Here is a 16,220-nt window from a genome sequence, read left to right on the forward strand (position 1 = left end):
CTATTGGTGGGCACTTGGGCTGCTTTTGTAGTTTGACTGTTGTAAATAATGCAATAAATGTAAGGGTGCATGTATTTCTTAAAAGTAGTGTTTTGTATTTTGGGGGGTATAAATACCCAGTAATGTGATTCCTGGATCATAGAGTAGTTCTAGTTTTAACTTTTTAAAAAAACTTCTTAAACAAATGTTTGTTTATTCTTGAGAGGGAGAGAAAGAGAGAGCACATGCGCATGAGCCGGGGAAGGGCAGAGAGCAATGCAGACACAATCTGAAGCAGGCTCCAGGGTTTGAGCTGTCAGCACAGAGCCTGATACGGGGCTCGAACCCACGAACCATGAGATCGTGACCCTTTTTTTTTTAGAGGATTCTGTTCTATCTCTTTGACTAACAAGCTGTGCATCTGTGTGTTTTCATAGAGGAGTTGCTCTAGAGTTTACATTATACATTTTTAACTTATCAGCATCTGCCTTCAGGTAACATTTTATCACTGCGGATGTAGTATAAGACTTTGTGTGCCAGTATATTTTCAGTTTTGCCCTCCTAGGTTTTGAAATACTGTTGCCAAACTGATTTTAGATGTATTATGAACCCCACAATAAATTTTAATTTTTGCTTTAAACAATTAACTTTTAAAAAGATTAAAAATGAGGAAAATATCTTTTATATATTCACATACTTAGCATTTCCATCACTTTTTATTGTTTTGCATACAGATATCTTGATCCAGGTTTTTTTTTTATTATATTTTTTAATGTTTAGTTATACTTCTGAGAGGGAGAGAGAGAGAGACAGAACATGAGTGGGTGAGGGGCAAAGAGAGAGGGACACACAGAATCGGAAGCAGGCTCCAGGCTCCGAGCTGTTAGCCCAGAGCCCCATGTGGGGCTCGAACTCATGAGCTGTGAGATCATGACCTGAGCCAAAGTCGGATACTCAACTGACTGAGCCAGCCAAGCTCCCTGATCCAGGATTTTATTATCATTTTCCTTTTGTCTGAAGATTTCTTTAACAGGGGCTCCAGGGTGGCTCAGTCAGTTAAGCATCTGACCTTTTATGTTACTTTTATTTTTGAAGGATGCTCTTTGCTACATGTTTTGCTCAAGGTTTATGAGGTTGTTTTCCTTAATGTTTCTCCAACCCCTTTAATTATGTTGTTTCACAGTCTTCTGGCTTACATAATTTCAGATGAGAAATTTGTAGTCACTCTTGTTTTTCTTACTCTGTAAGTAATATGTCTTAGGCTGCTTTTTAAGATTTTTCTTTTATTTCTCTGTTTCAGCAAGTTGACTATGAAGTGTCTTGTGTGTGTGTGTGTGTGTGTGTGTGTGTGTGTGTGTGTGTGTGGTGTTTGCCATTTTATTGTGGTTCTTGGATCTGTGGATTTACAGTTCCTTAGTTTGCAAGATTTACAGCTAGTATTTCACCAAATACATATTCTTATTCCCTTCCCACTCCCAACCTCACATGTTAGATTGATTGCTATTGTCCCACAGGGCTCTGTAGCTGTTTGTCTTTTTTCATTTCATTTTTTACTTTGGGTAGGTATTGTTTGCTGTATCTTTAAGGTCATTCATCTTTTCTTTTGCCACTTCTGATCAGATGTTAATTATTCAAAGTGAAAATTTTGTTAGTTTTTGATGTTACCTCTGTGAATTCCATTAAAATTTTTTTACTGTCATTTTTCTCATTCATTTTCCTTTACATACATTTATTTATTTAACATTTATTCATTTTTGAGAGACAGAGAGAGACAGAGCGTAAGCGGGGGGGTGGGGTGGGGGGGCAGAGAGCGAGGGAGACACAGAATCTGAAGCAGGCTCCAGGCTCCGAGCTGTCAGCACAGAGCCTGATGTGGGGCTTGAACTCACAAACCACGAGATCGTGAACTGAGCCGAAGTCAGATGTTCAACTGACTGAGCCACCCAGGGCCCTATCTTTTACATTCTTTTTTAATAAAATGTTTATTTATTTGGTGGTGGAGAGGGGCAGAAAGGGAGAGAGAGAATCCCAAGCAGGCTCCAGGCTCAGTGCAGAGCCTGGCATGGGGCTCCATCCCACGACTGGGAAATTACGACCTGAGCTAATATCAAGAGTGGGATGCTTAACCCACTGAGCCACCCCAGGGCCCCTCATTTTCTATTTCATTCTTAAGCATATGACGCATATTGATAATAGCTGATTTAATATCTGTGGTTGTCCCTTCTGTTAACTCCATTGTTTTCTGTTTTTATTTTTATATTTTCTCCTGGTTGAGACTCACATTTTCCTGCTTCTCTGTATACTTGGTACATTTTCATTGGATGCCATACTTTGTGATTTTTGTTGCTCCTATTGTTTTTTGTTGTTGTTGAGCTAGATTTGTTGTAAAACAAATGTTGAACTTTGTTTTAAAGTTAGTTTTGGAAAATTTTGATTATTGAGACTTATTTGTTAGCTCTCTTAGGGATGGTCTAGAAGATAATGTGTTGTAGGCTTCATTTAGCATTACTTTTATTTGTTTGTTTTTGTTACTTATTTTTAAGTAGGCTTCATGCTCAGTGCAGAGCCCAACGTGGGGCTTGAACTCAGGACCCTGAGATCAAGACCTGAGCTGAGATCAAGAGTTGGACACTTTACCGGATGAGCCACCCAGCCACCCCAGCCCTAATTTTAAAGGCATGTTTTGAATGTGTTAATATAGTCAGTGAGGTCTTGGCACTCTGGCTGGAGGGAATACGACTGATTCCTGGCTCTGGGAGCTCTGGGACTTGTGTTGCAGCTGTGCTCTCATCTTTCCTTGGAACTTGTTCTTGTTCAGCCTTTTGGGGTTTTACTCCACTTTTAAACAGATTGGTATTCAGATAAAAACTTAAGGGTACCCTTATGCAGATGTCTGGATCTATTTCCCTGTACAACTCCTTCCTCTTGTGTACTCTGTTCCACAATTTCTAGCCTCCAGAACAGGTGATTTCTGTGTCCCCATTTCCGCAAAATTGCCAGCCTCTGAGTTCCCCTCTCTGTGCTGTAGTTTGTACATTAACTCCATGCAGAAAGCCTTTGTGATGTGGGGTGCCTGGCTGGCTCAGTGTGAAGAGCATGTTAGTCTTGATCTCAGAGTTGTGAGTTTGAGCCCCACATTGGGTGAGATTAAACAAACAAACAAACAAACAAACAAACAAACAAAGTTTTAGAAAAGTAAAAAAGACAAGAAAGGCTTTGTGATAGTAGGGTTCACCTTGTTTCTTTCCTGTTGTGCAGGGATTACAGTTCTGTCCCTCCCTTTTGTTTAATGTCTAGTCATGGTTGTTTCCTATAGTCTGTCTGGTTTTCTAGCTGTTTATGGCTGGAGGGTAATTTGAACCTTCTTACTCCCATGTGGCTTTAAATAGAAGTCTGCTGTATTATTTTAGGAACTTAAATGAGTTTTAATTCATAGTATTAATATGGAACATTGGATTTTTGGTGGAAATTTTTCTTTAGTGCTGTTATTTACTTCAAATTTCTTTGCAACAGAGTGAATCAAAACTACAATAAAAGGGCTAATAGATACAAAAGAAAAAGAGAAGAGGGAAGAAAAGCCAAAGAAAAATTAAAATAAATCATTTTTATGTTACCATATGTAATTAGACTTCAAAGTTCTATTAAAAACCAAAACTGGGAACATCTGAAAGCAATATGGAAATATAAAATGTAGGCATCTATTTTTCAGTGATACGTCTTTGACAAAGTACGGCCATTATCTTTTGCATTCAGAAAAAAATAAATTTAGCATTTGATTAGTCAGAAAAATCATACCAGAAGCCAGTGAGCAGCAATAGAAAAACATAAAGGAGGGGTGCCTGGGTGGCTCAGTGAGTTGGGTGTCCAACTTCAGCTCAGGTCATGATCTCATAGTCCATGAGTTGGAGCCCTAGTCAGGTTCTGTGCTGACAGCTCTGAGCCTGGAGCCTGCTTCCGATTCTGTGTTTCCCTCTCTCTCTGCCCCACCCCTGCTTGCTCTCTTTCAAAACTGAATAAACATTAAAAAAAATAAAAAGAAAAAAAGAGAACTTTAAAGGAAATATGGGAAATTTAAAAATTACATAATGTTGATAAGTTGGTCCATTGAACAGAAGGAAAAGAATTGTGATGGATTGGTGAATGTAAAAAGCATGCCTTATTGGTGCCAAAACCAAGAATTGAGAGAAGTAAGGAAAAGAAAGCAAGGCAAAAATTAAAAATTTCTATTTGAGGAATACCACAATATAGAAAGCTGACACACACACACACACACACACACACACACACTCCCTCCACCCCCCCACCCCCCCACTTCTAGATAAAACAAATTTGAAATAAAGCCAATTGTGCCAGAAAACAAAAAGTAGCAATGGTCAGGAAAGTGGAGAAAGAAACATAAAACAGAGCAAAACACTGGTTTGGAAGATTAAATGACAAAACCAGCTAAGTCATCATGTTTCAATTTCTTTAACAATGAGTATTCATTATCATGAGGAATCATAAAAGAAAGATTAAAATTCTGCCTCCATAGTATCTCTTGAACTAGTTTCTTATTGTCTATTCCATTGTAGCAGTTATGTTGGGATTATTTCAAGAATTTCCAATCTCTCTGTACATAGTCCTTATATTTGTCTATAGGTTTCTACAAAAGCAGATTCCTTTTATTAAGAAAATCTTTGACCTTCTATCTCCTTACTGCCCTTCCCACTTACTCTGTTCCAGCCACAGTGTATTTTTGCTCTTCTTCCCTTCCAACCCTCCCATACTCTTAATGTCAGTAGCTTTGCATTTGCCTCTTCCTTCGACTGTAGTGCTCTTTTTCCAGATATCTGCGTGGTTTGCTTCCTGTTGTACCTCAGGTCTCTACTGAACTGTCTCTTTACAGAAAATTTTATTTTGTAAAGTTTATTTTATGAATATCTTTATAATTCTTTTTAAAAAATGTTTAAATGTTTATTTTTGAGAGAGAGAGAGAGACAGAGCAGGGGAGGGGCAGAGAGAGAGAGAGACAGACAGACAGACAGACAGACACAGAATCCCAAGCAAGCTCCAGGGTCTGAGCTGTCAGCACAGAGCCCGACTCGGGCCTTGAACTCACGAACTGCAAGATCATTATCTGAGCAGAAGTGGGACGCTAATTGCACGTCTGGGCGCCTCTATCTTAATTAAAATTGTAGTTAGTCCCTTATTTTTTGCTTTATAGTTTTCCTTCATATTATCTTGATGTTATATGTATTTTTTGTTTGTTTGTTTGTTTAGAAGAGTAACATATTTCTTCTCACTAGAATGTGGTTTAGTGAAGACAGAGATTTTGTTGTTTAACCCTGTATCCTGTATTTTAACAGAGCCAGACACAGGAGGATTGATCGAATCATCTAATGATGCTTGTTTTTTTTTTATTTTTATTGTTTTAACGTTTATTTATTTTTGAGACAGAGAGAGACAGAGCATGAATGGGGGAGGGTCAGAGAGAGGGAGACACAGAATCTGAAACAGGCTTCAGGCTCTGAGCTGTCAGCACAGAGCCCGAAGCGGGGCTTGAACTCTCGGACCGCGAGATCATGACCTGAGCCGAAGTCGGCCGCTTAACCGACTGAGCCACCCAGGCGCCCCTAATGATGCTTGTTAAATATGTTGTCCGAGTAATTGTAATTCTAGCTATACTTCATCTCCATTTCTGAGAGTGGGATGTGAACATTTTTCATAATGATTGTGAATCTGTCAGTTCCTCTTTGATGTGTAAATGTTTGCTTTATAAAATGTGAGAAGTTCTGTTGAGGTATCTTGGTAAATTAATCTTTTTATTATTAAATAATGGCAGCCAAGTTTAAGCCACTTACATTTACTGTGAAAACTTACATTTGTATTTAATTTTTATCTTGTTACTTTATTTTCTGTCTATTACATATTGTTTTATTTTTCCTTTGGCCCATTTTGGTTTGGTCAAATGTTCCTCATCCCTTCTTTCCCCTTTGTTGTAAAGTTTTCTTTTAAATTTAAACATAACTACTTAATAAATTCTAAAGCTAAATATCCTTTCCCTTTTTCCATGAGCCCTAAATCATGGAAATCCTTTAGCCCCAGTCACCTTCTTACCCAGTCCATGTGGTTTCTTAGTTCTGTTTCTTTCCCCTTCCCTCATGAAGTTTGAAACGATGCTGTTTTGGCTGCTTGATCTGTTGTATTAGCTAATTTCTAATATTAAATCATACTTTCTTTCTAATATTAAGTCATACTTTCATTTTGGTGATATTTACTATTATTTTACTTAGTTTTTTTTTTTTTTTTCTTCCCCAACCATAGTTTGTAGATATATTTGTTAGGATTTTGGTTCCAAGTGTTTTCTTTTAAAGTCTTTTGTGGGTAGGAGTGACCTTTTGACAATTTGCAATAGTTCATATCGAAAATCGTTTAGACTTTGATTGCTTTAACTTAAAAAAATTCTCATGTTACATCTCTTTTATTGTTTTTGATTAATATCATTTAAAAGAAAGATTTAAGTAGATTTCCTATTTAAATTTTCTATTTTCTATTGTTTAAAAAAGCTTTTGTTTAGTTTTTTCTTATTATTAATCCTTTATTTTCTACTCTTTTGAGTGTTTTTCATCTTAAATAGTGAGTTTTGTGACTTTTTGAGTAATGAAATAATTTAAAGCTCTGAAATTGAATACTGCTGTCAATTTCTAAGTTTTAAAATATATAATTTCTTGTTTTTCTTATTTTATGTTTAAAAAGTGGATTTTTTTTTGACTAATTTCTATCCTTAATTTCTGAGACTTCACAAAATTTAAAGGCATTTTTAAAAATTGCATTAGGTCAAAGACTCACTTTTTCATGACTCTTGTGTTTATTTTACTTTACTGAAGTGAATTTTGTAAATTAAGTTGCACCACATTTGTAAGGTGTGTGATTAGATTATGTTCAACATTTACAGAATTTATTATTATTTTTTTTGAGTGGTTTGCAAGGGTCTGCATCACTTTTATATATGGAAGCATCTTAAAAATAAGCTTCTCTGGGCATCACTACTCAATTTCACTAGGTAGAGAGGTATGTAACCTGGCGTATGAACTTTGAAAAGAAGTTCAAGTTCATTGGGTGGTTAAAAAACTCCTCGTATAGACAGAGGGTCATCTCACGGTCAGGTCAAGAGAAGAACAGGGCATAAAATAAAGAATACTTTAAAAAGTGAGTTGTGAGGACAAAATATATCATTCTGGGCTGTATTCACATTTGTGTAAGGAAAGGCTGGGTTTGAAGGAGAAATGACTCTAAAGTGTTATATTTGCCATTTGATATGGTATAATGTAGTTAAAATTGCCTAAATTGTTTGATTTTGTATACCTTCAACTTTTTATGTGTGTTAAATATAATTATAAGCCTTAGCATTTATAATTCTGTGTATTTCTATATAGGCCTCGAAGCAGAGGAAAAATTACAGTGGAAGATGAGGACAGCATGGATGGACTGGAGACAACAGAAACAGAAAATATTGTGGAAACAGGTATCAAACTTAACAGATTTTTAAAAACGTACATCATAATTTGCACAATTAGCATTTGTCTGTATACTGAGTTCTAAAATTTACATCTGCTGAAGTAGTTTGATAGGTTATGACAGTGAAAAAACTGAGTTCTCTTTTTTTCCTGACAGTGCTGATTTAGTGGAAAATATTTAATATCTATAGAGAAATGTTTTTATTGAAGCAAAATTAAAACTGGGTTAAGCAGTAGTTCCAGGTCATCAGTTTGATAGTTTGTAGTATATTTCTTTTATGAACCACCCAGCGTTTGTTTGAAGCTTATTGTGTTAGTATATGTGTGAGGGGAAAAATATGCCCCATTAACTAATGGTATTGTGAAATGCTGGGTTAAACCAGACCAGATGCTTTCTGGTCTTTTGGACATTTAGGTGCCTTAAAGAAGCTAATGTGTATTGTGGATCTGCAAAGGGAAGATACTGCCAAAATTTATAGAGTTAGTGATTTAAAATGTCAAAAGGACGAGGTTTCATATTGTATTCAGAAGGCATCTGTGTGAGATGGTCTCTCGTTGGCAGTGGTTTTTAACCGGTGTTTGATAGAGTTTAGACATAGCGATCGGCTTTTTCTCTGAAGTTGAATGTCTTCCTGTTGCTCACAGAATGTCATCCAGTTTTTAGAGAAAAGTTAGAACTTGCCGTATCTTGAAACACAATTTTCCATAAGATACTTCGCCAGTGTGTTGGTGCTCTACAGCTGTAATTCTTGGAAGGCCTCCACGTGTTCTCCAGTTCTCATCCCTCTTTCTTGTCCAGTAGGGTCTCAGTAGGTAGAGTTCCGGCTGTAGCTTGGAATGCACAGCTCCACATTTTGCCGTTTTGCTGTGGATTTGTTACCACATTGGTTTAAGCTTGAATTTATATAAGTGCCCCACTAGTTACTTTTCAGGATTTTTTTCCTAAAATTTTTTCTGTACTGTATACTGTTACTTTCTAGCAGAAGGTCTTTTTGAAGTCTTAAGTGACATTTTTCAACATAGCGATTGCTTATGAGTTGCTTTAAACCAGTGCTACCAGACTGTGCCACAGGCAGTCTTCTAACAGCAGTCTTCCCGAGTACTTTCCCTCATTCTCTAGAAATTTAGCATCTGCCTTTCTCCTTTCCCCTGCTCCTCCCATTGTGATTTTTTTAAAAAAAAAATTTTTTTTTTAACGTTTATTTATTTTTGAGACAGAGAGAGACACAGCATGAACAGGGGAGGGGCAGAGAGAGGGAGACACAGAATCGGAAGCAAGCTCCAGGCTCTGAGCCATCAGCCCAGAGCCTGACGCGGGGCTCGAACTCGCGGACCGCAAGATCGTGACCTGAGCTGAAGTCGGACGCTTAACCGACTGAGCCACCCAGGCGCCCCTGTGATTTTAATAATCTATTCAGTACCCAGACCTCTTGGCTCCTGGATTTCCTTAAAGTTCCTATTCTGCAGCCCACCTCAGTCCTCTTAATGTAGGGCCATAAGAAGGTCCTACATTATTAGCCTTTGTCGTTGTCTCGCTTGTTATCAGGATTGCTGTTTCACTTCCAGAATCTCGCCATCAACTGTCCTAACCCTCTGACTGCTACCCCTTCTTTTTCCAGCTTGTTTTCTCCCAGTATTCTCACATCATAATTCTTCAACCATATCGAGTCCTCCAATCCAGTGATCTTAGCGATGGGTTGTTACCCTCCTCCACTAGCTCCGAGTTTGTGACCCATTGTTGGAGTCATCGTCTCAACTTTAACTTTTTTACCACCCTCCGATTGGTTTCCTTTTATTACAGAACCTAAATTCTGCAATGTAGCAGCTGAAAATGGCTGGAGAAAAACATAAGCTTGGTCACTGGTTTCATTTTAAATTTATGACTTCAAATCTCAAGTGTGTATGATTGCTACCCTACACTTATTCCACGTGTACTTAGAAATTTCCTCTCCCAGTATCAGTGATGATTCTTTCATCACCTTCTCTTCTCTTTTCAAACTTCTAACACCTCTTCCCATTTTTCATTCTTAAATTATTGATGATCTTGCTTATTTCAATGGAAAAAAAAAAATAGAGGGAACCAGGGAAGAGATGCTCTACTGGCCCACCATCGCATCTTCTTTCCCGCTTGCAGTCCCTTCCATGTATTTTACCTTCTGGTTATCAAAGGTCAGCTCTGCTGCATGTCCTGGATTCTCTGTCTTCCCTTCATAGGGACCTGGCACCCTCCTTTTCCTTGGCTTCTTGCATCATGCATTTCCTGTCTCAGTGAATCATTTCCATTAGTATTTGAACGTGCTGCAGTATTGCCTTTCCTGAACACAAACACCCTCCCTTGATCAGAGGTCCCTTTCCAGGTACTATGTTGCTTGTTTTTTTTTTTTTTTTTTTTTTTTTTTTTTTTTTTTTTTTTAACTTTTTAATGTTTATTTATTTTTGAGAGAGAGACACACAGAGTGTGAGCCGGGGAGGAGCAGAGAGAGAGGGAGACAGAATCCGAAGCAGGCTTCAGGCTCCGAGCTGTCGGCACAGAGCCCAGTGCAGGGCTCGAACCCACGAACCGTGAGATCATGACCTGAGCCTAAGTCGGACGCTCGACCAACCGAGCCACCCAGGTGCCCCCCCTGATTTTTTACTCACCTTTATAGGAAAAGTCCGTGAAGGAGTTGTCTATACTTGTGGCTGCTGCTCATTTTTGACCACTTTCTCATGACCCTCCTCCGAGACGGGCTTTCTCCCCCCTCCACTTGTTGGAGATTGTTCTTGCCCGTGATCTCATACTGCCGCAGCCAGCTTTTAGTCTTTGTCTGCCTTCACACAGTGTCCTATTCGGTGTCGTTTCACACAGCTAACCTCTTTCAGTAGTGACTGTTTTTTTGCTTCACTTTCAGGACACCACATTCTTTGGCTATTTTCCTGCATCGCTGGTCTGTCTTCATTGTCTTTTGCTCACCTTCAGTTTAGTTGCTTTACATATTATCTATGTGCTCTTCATTCCAAAAATTATATTATCGGCTCTTTTCTTGCTTTGAGCACAGCCTGTATCTTTAGCTTTCTTCTTAACATCCGCTCTTAGATGTCTAAAGAGGATCTTAAACTTAAGGTGTCCTGTGCAGTGCTATTTTTTTTGTTATCCTGAAACCTTCTCTTCCGGTGTTTCCATCTCCTTAAATGACATCATGCATCTTTCAGGCTAAAAAATATGGAGCTCATCCGAAAGTCTTTGGTCTGCACCTTCACCATATATCCTGTTTCAGACGCTTTCCACCTCTGTCTCTACTGTCCACCAGCACTGCTTGTGTGGGTGGCCCCAGGAGCTTCCTGTCTCCTTGCTTTTGCTCTTCATCGTAGTCTTGTTGTCCACAGAACAGCCAGGGATCTTTTCAGGCCAAACTCAGAGTCTTTTCCTTCCCTCTTTCAACTATACAGAGCCTCCAGTGAAACTTAGAACAAAATCCAAAGCTCATATATCATGGTTTTCACCCTGTACCGGCCTGACTTTGGCTACCTGTCCAATGACATCTTCTACTTTCCCCCTTGCTCATTGGGCTCCAGCCGTACTGGCCTTTTTGCTATTCCCAGAGGCCACTAACCAATTCCTTTAACAGGCTTTTACACTTTACATCCGCTTAGAGCCCCCCCCCGCCCCCCTTTCCTAGATATTCGTACTGATTATTGTCTGGCTTCCTTCAGGTCTCCGCTCATTTGCTCTCTTCTCAGACAGGCGTTTCTTGGCCAACTTGTCTAACACTTGTCACTCTGTCCTTTTCTCCTTTACTTTTCTTCTTAGTATTTAAACAGATAGGACATAGTATTAGATAGTGGTTTATTGTGTGTCTTCCACACTCGACTGTAAGCTTCCGAAGGTTAGGGATTTGTCTTGTTCATGGATTTATTCCCAGTGCCTAGAATAGTCCCAGACACATAGTAGGCTTTAGTTCACTAGTAGAACGAGTGTTGCATTCTTACAGTTTCTCTTGTATTTCTAAGCTAGTACTATATTTAGAACATCACCACAAAGCTAAAATTCTAACATTTAATGTTTTCTTATGTTTAGAGTGGTAAGCCCCACAAATAGACTGTCTTCTTATGCTATCTCTTATGAGACATCAAGGCAAATAAAATTTAGTAAAATGTTTTGACAGGAGCGGGGTATTTTTCTTATTCTGGCCTTTATACGAAAGTTAAATAAAATCAAGTGAGTTTGTTTTTGCTGTCTTGGTCCTTGGAAAGACCTTTGTCCACTTGCTTTAGTGAACACACAAGGTAAGGAGACTAGTAAAGCAAAGAATAGAGAATAGTTGTTAAAACTACCCAGCTGCAGGGGTGCCTGGCTGGCTCAGTCAGAGGAGCATGTGACTCTTGGTCTTGGGGTCATGAGTTTTGAGCCCCATGTTGGGTGTAGAGATTACTTAAATAAATAAAACTTAAAAAAACAAAAACTACTAAGCTACAAATGAACCCAAGCAAAGAGAAGGGTTCCATGCGTTTCTAATAAGTTTAAAACCACACTCGAGTTGGCTGCAAGGCTTTAATATCTCTGTGCATGTCTCAAGGCCCAAGGTTTATTGTGAAGTCCCTTATATCTGTGACTTTTGTGCCTTGGTACATCTGTTTAATGATGTATAGTAATGTAAGAGTGTTTATTAAAATGAGGATGGGGGTTTGTGTGTGGGTGGGGTAAGGTGGTAGGAGTGAGTATCCTACAAGTGGCCATTGGGGAAGTTGCAAGAAATTTCACAGATCAGTTTGTTACATTTTTATGTTAAGAAAATCCTATGTTTTTTTGTTACTAGTGTGCTTTTTCCTGTGTAAATAAAATCAACCTGAATGAAGTGTAAGGTACTTAAGAGAAATTCCACTTTTCTTGGAGAATCATTATATAATCAGGGCTTTGCAAACTTGTTTTAGTTAATTATAATTGGTTAATTATGATTTAGCTAATTATAATTAAAAATTTCTTTTGACTATTTAAGTTGTCGTAGTTTGGCTAGTGGGAGCCCCTTTGCAGCTGGCTTCTAAGCCCTTTTCAGTATCATCTCAAAATGTTTCAAAGCTCATTGCTCTTTGGCAGCAGTGTTTTTCAGGTCTGTCTTTAATTTTCTCTGTCCCAGGATATGAAATCGACTGTTCCCCAAGGACTCCTAGTTCTTTTTAGTGGAGAGTAGGATTAGAGATTTTTATCTCTAAGGATGCATATTGTATTGTTTTTTATCGAGAATTAGTTATGTTAGTCCATTTTAGTGATATTAGTTACTACACAGATGTGAGAGTTGTATGCACGTGCTTATAAATAAGTCCTTGTTCACATCGATGCTTTCAGTTTCCCTCTAGCATACTTTTTATTGGCAGACGTTAGTTTTAGAGCAGTTACAGGTTCACAGCAAAATTGGGTGGAAGGCACGGGTATTTCCTGTATGCCTCCTGCCCTTGCACATGCATAGCTTTTGTCGTTATCAGCACCCCCCCCACCAGCATGGTATATTTGTTATAAGTGATGGAGCTGCGTTGATACATCATTATCACCCATAGTTTCCTCTTCGTGCTGTATGTTCTGTGAGTTTGGACAAGTGTGTAATGCTGTGTATCTGTCATTATAGTGTTATATAGTATTTTCACGCCCCTAAAGCCCCTCTGTGCTCCACCTGTTCATCCCTCCCTCCCCTTTAACCCAGCACAACCACTGATCTTTTTACTGTCTACATAGTTCTGCTTTTTCTAGAATGTCATACAGTTGGAATTATACAGTATGTAGCCTTTTCAGATTGACCTCTTTCACTTAGCATTATGCATTTAATTTTTCTGCATGTCTTTTCATAACTTGAGAACTCGTTTCTTTTTAGCAGTAAATAATATTTGTTGTTGGGATGTACTACAGTTTGTTTATCCATTCATCTGCTGAAGGACATCGTGGTTGCTTCCAAGTTTTGGCAATTATGAGTAAAGCTACTGGAAACATCCACATGCAGGTTTTGTGTGAATGTAAGTATTCAGCTCCTTTGGGTAAATTCCAAGGAGCATGATTGCTGGATCATGTGGTGAGAGTAAGAGTATGTTTAGTTTTGTAAGACCCTGCCAAACTGTCTTCCAAAGTGGCTGTACCATTTTGCACTCCCACCAGCCGTGAATGAGAGTTCCTTTTGCTCACTGTCCTCTCCAGCGTTTGGTGTTGTCAGTGTTGCTGATTCTCCTCCTCCTCCTCTTCCTCCAACTTCTTTTTTTTAAATTTATTATCAAATTGGCTTCCATACAACACCCAGCGCTCATCCCAACAAGTGCCCTCCTCAATGCCCATCACTCATTTTCCCCTCTCCCCCACCCCCATCAACCCTCTGTTCTCTGTATTTAAGGGTCTCTTATGGTTTGCCTCCCTCCCTCCCTCCCTCTCTGTAACTATTTTTTCCCCTTCCCCTCCCCCACGGTCTTCTGTTAAGTTTCTCAACATCCACGTATGAGCGAAAACCTATGATATGTCTTTCTCTGACTGACTTATTTCACTCAGCCTAATACCTTCCAGTTCCATCCTCATTGCTGCAAATGGCAGGATTTCATTCTCTCTCATGGCCAAGTAGTATTCCATTGTATATATAAACCACATCTTCTTTACCCATTCATCAGTTGATGGACATTTAGGCTCTTTCCATAATTTGGCTGTTGTTGAAAGCACTGCTATTAGCATAGGGGTACATGTGCCCCTATGCATCAGCACTCCTGTATCCCTTGGATAAATTCCTAGTAGTGCTGTTACTGGGTCATAGGGTAGTTCTATGTTTAATTTTTTGAGGAACCTCCACACTGTTTTCCAGAGCGGCTGCACCAGTTTGCATTCCACCAACAGTGCAAGAGGGTTCCCATTTCTCCACATGTGCGCCGGCATCTGTAGTCTCCTGATTTGTTCATTTTTTGACCACTCTGACCAGTGTGAGGTGATATCTCACTGTGGCTTTGATTTGTATTTCCCTGATGATGAGTGACATCGAACATCTTTTCATGTGTCTGTTCTTGGCCATCCTAATAAGTGTGTAATAGTTTCCCATTTCAATTTACATTTCCCCGATAACATATCAGGTGGAACATCTTTTAGTATGGTTATTTGCCATTTGTATATCTTTGGTGAGATGTCTGTTAAATTTATTAGCTCATTTTTTAATCAGGTTGTTAATTTTCTTGTTGTTGAGTTTTAGGAGTTCTTTGTATATTTTGGGTAAGAGTCCTTTGTCAGATGTGTCTTTTCCCAGTCTGTGGCTTAAGTTCTTAATCTCTTGTCAGTGTGTTAAGCAGAGTAGAAACTTTTAATTTTAACGAAGTCCTTTTTATCAATTGTTTCTTTCATGTATCATGACTTTGGTTTGTATCTAAAAAATCATTGCTAAACCCAAGGTCATCTAGATTGTCTCCTATGTTCTAAGAATTTTATAGTTTTGCATTTAACATTGAGGTCTGTGATCCATTTTACGTTTACGTTTGTGAAGGATGTATATAGTCTGTGTCGAGATTGTGTGTGTGTGTGTGTGTGTGTGTGTGTGTGTGTGTGTGTACGTGCGTGCGTGTGCACAGGCGTTAAGTTTTTCCAGCATCATTTGTTCAAAAAGACTTTTTTTCTCCATTGTATTGTCTTTGCGTCTTAATGACCAGATAAGTATTTATTTGTGTCTATTTCTGGCTTCTCTGTACCATACTACTAATGTATTCACTTTTTTGCCAAAATTATACATTCTCGATTACTGTAGCTATCTGGTAAGTCTTGAAGTCAGTTCTCCAACTTTGTTCTTCATCAGTATGTTGTTGGCTAATCTGAGTCTTTTGCTTTTCTGTAAACATTTTAGAATCAGTTTGTCAAAATCCACAAAATAACTTACTGGGGTTTTGATTAAGACTGCCTTGAATCTATAGATAAAATGGGGAAGAACAAACATCTTAGCAATATTGAGTCTTCCAATCCATGAATATGAAATAACTCCATTTATTAGGTCTTCTTTATTTTCCTTCATCAGAGTTTTGTAGTTTTCATCATGTGTATTTTGTTAGACTTATACAGAAGTATTTGATTTTGGGGAGATGCTAACATAAATGATATTAAAAAAAATTCGCATTCTACTTGTGTGTGTGTATATATATATATATATATATATATATATATATATGTGTGTGTGTGTGTATATATATATATATATAAATAAAGTGTACATAAAAGTGATTGACTTTGTACAGTAACCTTGTGATCTTGTAACCTTGCTATAATTGCCTATTAGTTCCAAGGTTTTGTTTTTGCATATCCTTTTGGATTTTGTACATAAATGATCATGACATCTTTGAACAAAAACCATTTTTTTTCTTCCTTCCCAATCAGTATACCTTTTATTTTCTGTTCTGGTCTTTGTACAAATAGCTATAAGAACTTCTTATAAGAAGTTGAAAAGGAGTAGTGAGAGGGTGACATCCTTGGTTTATTTTTGATCTTAGTGGGAAAGTTTCTAGTTTCTCACCATTAAATATGGTGTTGCTATATGTTTTTTTTGGTAGATTCTAATTTTTTAACGTTTACTTATTTTAAGAGTGCACATGAGAATGGGGGAGGGGCAGAGAGGGAGCGAGAGCATCCCAAGCAGGCCCTGCATTGTCAGCACACAGCCTGGTGTGGGGCTCGATTCCATGAACCATGAGATCATGACCTGAGCTGCAATCAAGAGTCCAATGCTCTACCAACTGAGCCACCCAGGCACCCCTGTAGATATTCTTTATTAA

At 38.3% G+C, this 16,220-nt stretch overlaps 1 protein-coding gene across 18 annotated transcripts in view; it reads left to right on the forward strand.

Moving 5' to 3' along the window:
- Positions 1-16,220, forward strand: part of KMT2C (lysine methyltransferase 2C) — a 285,986-nt gene that overhangs the window by 70,591 nt on the left and 199,175 nt on the right. For all 18 annotated transcript variants that reach the window (XM_058723731.1, XM_058723732.1, XM_058723734.1 and 15 more), the window contains one exon: positions 7,395-7,483. In XM_058723731.1, coding sequence (XP_058579714.1) covers positions 7,395-7,483 — 89 coding nt within the window. The remainder of the gene's footprint in view (positions 1-7,394; positions 7,484-16,220) is intronic.

This window comes from Neofelis nebulosa, chromosome 4 (genome assembly GCF_028018385.1).
Source record: "Neofelis nebulosa isolate mNeoNeb1 chromosome 4, mNeoNeb1.pri, whole genome shotgun sequence".
Lineage (NCBI taxonomy): Eukaryota > Metazoa > Chordata > Mammalia > Carnivora > Felidae > Neofelis > Neofelis nebulosa.